The 3,288-nt window shown below is 48.2% G+C and overlaps 1 protein-coding gene across 1 annotated transcript in view; it reads right to left on the reverse strand.

The window, feature by feature from the left end:
- The window catches only part of Muc20 (mucin 20, cell surface associated), a 14,041-nt gene that overhangs the window by 6,642 nt on the left and 4,111 nt on the right, over positions 1-3,288 (reverse strand). Inside the window, exon 2 of the mRNA XM_026787951.1 lies at positions 2,182-3,144. Within this exon, the coding sequence (XP_026643752.1) occupies positions 2,182-3,144 (963 nt within the window). The remainder of the gene's footprint in view (positions 1-2,181; positions 3,145-3,288) is intronic.

Here is a 3,288-nt window from a genome sequence, read left to right on the forward strand (position 1 = left end):
CAGTGTGAACTAGCCTGCAATTCCTAGGCAGAACTGAGTTCAAACTCACAGTGTGAACTAGCCTGCAATTCCTAGGCATTTCTTTGACAGAGTGTCTGCAGTTACTCCATTCTCGGGTAAAGATTTCTCTCGCACATTTATGGAGCTCATGACAGCCACCATCTTATCGGTGGCCTGCACCCATGACAACTACATTCAATCGTCTTCCTCTGGTGCTAGAGTAGCTTTGTCAACTTGACACAGGTCTACACACGCTGGGAGGAGGGAATCCCACTTAGGAATTGCCTCCATTAGACTGGCCTGTGGGCCAATAAGTCATCTCCCCAAGTTCCTTTTAGTCATGGTGTTCACACAGCAACAGATAGAACACTAGAGCATCTGGCAAACACTAGAGCATCATTCTGGGGTTCTGCCTACTGACTGTGAGGAATTTTTACATTGTTTTCTGTCCAGAATATAGAAGATATTCAATAACATGATTGTGGTTAAATATTTCTCTGTTTTAATTTTTGTTTTGGGCTGATTCTGGTTTTCCGACAGGGTCTTACTATGTAGATCAAGCTGGCTTCAAACTCACAGTCTGGCTTCTACCTCCTGAGTACTGGGTTGCAGGGCCTGTGATATCATGCCTGAAGATGTATGACAGAGATAGAGCTGACGGAGATGATAAAGAGATGGGATAGATAGTAGGGATAGAGATCAAGACAAAATGACGCTGGTAGAGATGGGTATGAAAGAGAGACAGGTGATAGAGATCAAGATTGAGGTGGACACACAGAGATGATGGAGACAGAGAGGAGGTTTTTCAGGGCTTGGGGTCAATGTAGGGTCTCAGGCATGCTCACCAGTGACACGTGCTCCATCACTGAGCTATGTCCTCAACTCGTGATTAGTATCTTATTTCCCTTGCTCAGAAAGCTGGGACAAGGCAAAGACACTCAGGAATGAACCACAAGGACAACACTACCAGCAGGGGCAGATGCTCTCTCCGGGCCACCCACAAGCTCTTCTCCCACAGAGCTGACATCTGGGGGGCTCCTCAGAGACGTTTCTGCCATTTCAGAAGTTAAGAGTCAAGCTCCCCAAATGCTGTTTCATTGGTTGCCTAAAGTCGCTCTTTATGATAGAGAGCACAGCAAACATGGTCACTGAGCCCCACTTCCATGTTCTCTGGATGCTCACGTGGCAGCGATTTGGACAAGTTGCTTGTCCACATTCCTCCCTTTTGCGTGGGCAGGACTGACTTAAGGGCCAAGTGTTTAAAATAAAAAACACTTCCAATTTCCCCTGAAGCACAGCAGTTGCACAAGAGTTGATGCTGTAAAGGTCAGATCTGGGAAAGATGCTGTCCGTCCAGTGCAGTGCTGCCCGTCCTCCCAGCCAGGGTGAAGAAACCTAGGCTCTGAAGATGGGGACAGGTCCTGTCTCTCAGCTTAAAACAGCCAAGATCTCAACCACTCCTCCAAAATCTGTTTCACACTTATCACATACACATGACCATATGGTATACACATGACATGACATACACATGATCGCATCACATACACATGAACACATCATATATATATCACTACATGGCATACACATGGCCACATCACATACATTTGACAACATCACATACACATCACTACATGACATGCACATCACTACATGACATACACATGACCATATCACATATACATTGTAACTGCCTATTATCAACCTACAAAGGAAATCATGAAATGTCAGGGAGAGTTTGCAACATCGGCCTTGAACCCCTTCCTTCCTCTCAGCTCCTTAAGAATACTCCGAACCAGACAGGCAGTGGTGGCACACACCTTTAATTCCAGCACTTGGGAGACAGAGGCAGGCAGATCTCTGAGTTTGAGACCATCCTGATCTACAAGAACTAGTTCCAGGACAGATGCCAAAGCTACAGAGAAACCTTGTTTCTAAAAACAAAAACAAACAAACAAACCCTCCAAACCTAGCAGAGCGGCGGTGGCACAAACCTTTAATCCCCAGCACTCGGGAAGTAGAGACAGGAGGATCTCAGTGAGTTTGAGACCAGCCTGGTCTACAAGTTCAGGGACAGGCTCCAAAGCTACAGGAAAAACCCGATCTCGAAACTGCCCCCAACCTCCACCAAAAAATACTCCAAAACCCAAATCGGCAAAGACCACACATGGGGGTTTCACTTACCGGGATCGTGTTTTGGGGTTCTCCTTGTCCAAGAAGTAGTGGGTGTAGATGATGAGGGCATCCCTGGGGTCTCTGGTGAGGCTGTGGTCTTGGCTAAGGTGATATTTGGGTTTTTGCTGGTGCTGGCTGTACTTGAATAGACAAAAGGAAGAGGGCTACTACCTGCGAGGGGAGAGCTGCTGGTTCTATCATCTGTGGTTAAAGTCTCTGAGGTGGGAGAACCCTTGGTGGTGGCCCCTGCTGAGGGGCTACTGTCTGAAGTTGAACCAGAGAAGGATATTGTTTCTGCCATTGTTGGTCCAGCAGTCCTGGGAACTGTAATTGTTCCCAAGACCTCAGTGTGGCTTTGCGTCTCAAGAGAGAGTGCTGAGGTTTCTTTCAGTGGACTTGCACTAACTGTCACCAAAGTCCCACCAGAGGCAGGAGTCTGAGCCACTGTTGTTTCTCTCTCTGTGACGTCACTAGTAGGGAGTGTGCCCTCCGGGGTAATGGCAAGAGCTGAGGTACCAGTTGTCAACAGAGTCCCAAATGAGCTTGTGGTCTTGGGGCTAAGTGGATTTGCCTCAGGGGATTGAGGCAAAGTTAGCGTCTCAGAAGTGAACAAGGCCCCTGTAGGGCTGTGGTTTGTGTCAGAGGTCCCAGGGATGATGGCAGGTGTTTCTGTTTCTGTGATGCTAACGACAACCAAGTCCTTGGCTGGAGGTGCAGTGTCGGGTCCCAGGACCTGTGGGCTGGTGAGGGCCCTAGCTGAGTTGTCCAAGGTGGAGCCGCTCTCTGAGGACAGGTGTTCAGCTTCTGTGGACGTGTGAGCCAAGGTCAAAAGGTCAACTGTGGTCGTCCTAGCTTCTTCAGAGCTGTCATCTGTATAAAAGGTGTCAAAGATAGTGTCTACGGGGTCACTCACTGTGCCTGTCTTGACAGTGCTCATTTCTACTTTGGGGCTGCCACTTGTAGCTGAAGTATCTGTAGGGTTGGGGTGCACAACCATGAAGTAGGAAGGCATTTTTATTGCAAGAGTTCTGGTCTCTGTTACGGGGGAAATAGTCTGGGTCTTTAGGGTCAGTTCAACAGGGAAGATGGTCTGGTTCTCTAGGGTGCCTGTTGTGG

Source organism: Microtus ochrogaster, chromosome 2 (genome assembly GCF_000317375.1).
Source record: "Microtus ochrogaster isolate Prairie Vole_2 chromosome 2, MicOch1.0, whole genome shotgun sequence".
Classification (NCBI taxonomy): domain Eukaryota; kingdom Metazoa; phylum Chordata; class Mammalia; order Rodentia; family Cricetidae; genus Microtus; species Microtus ochrogaster.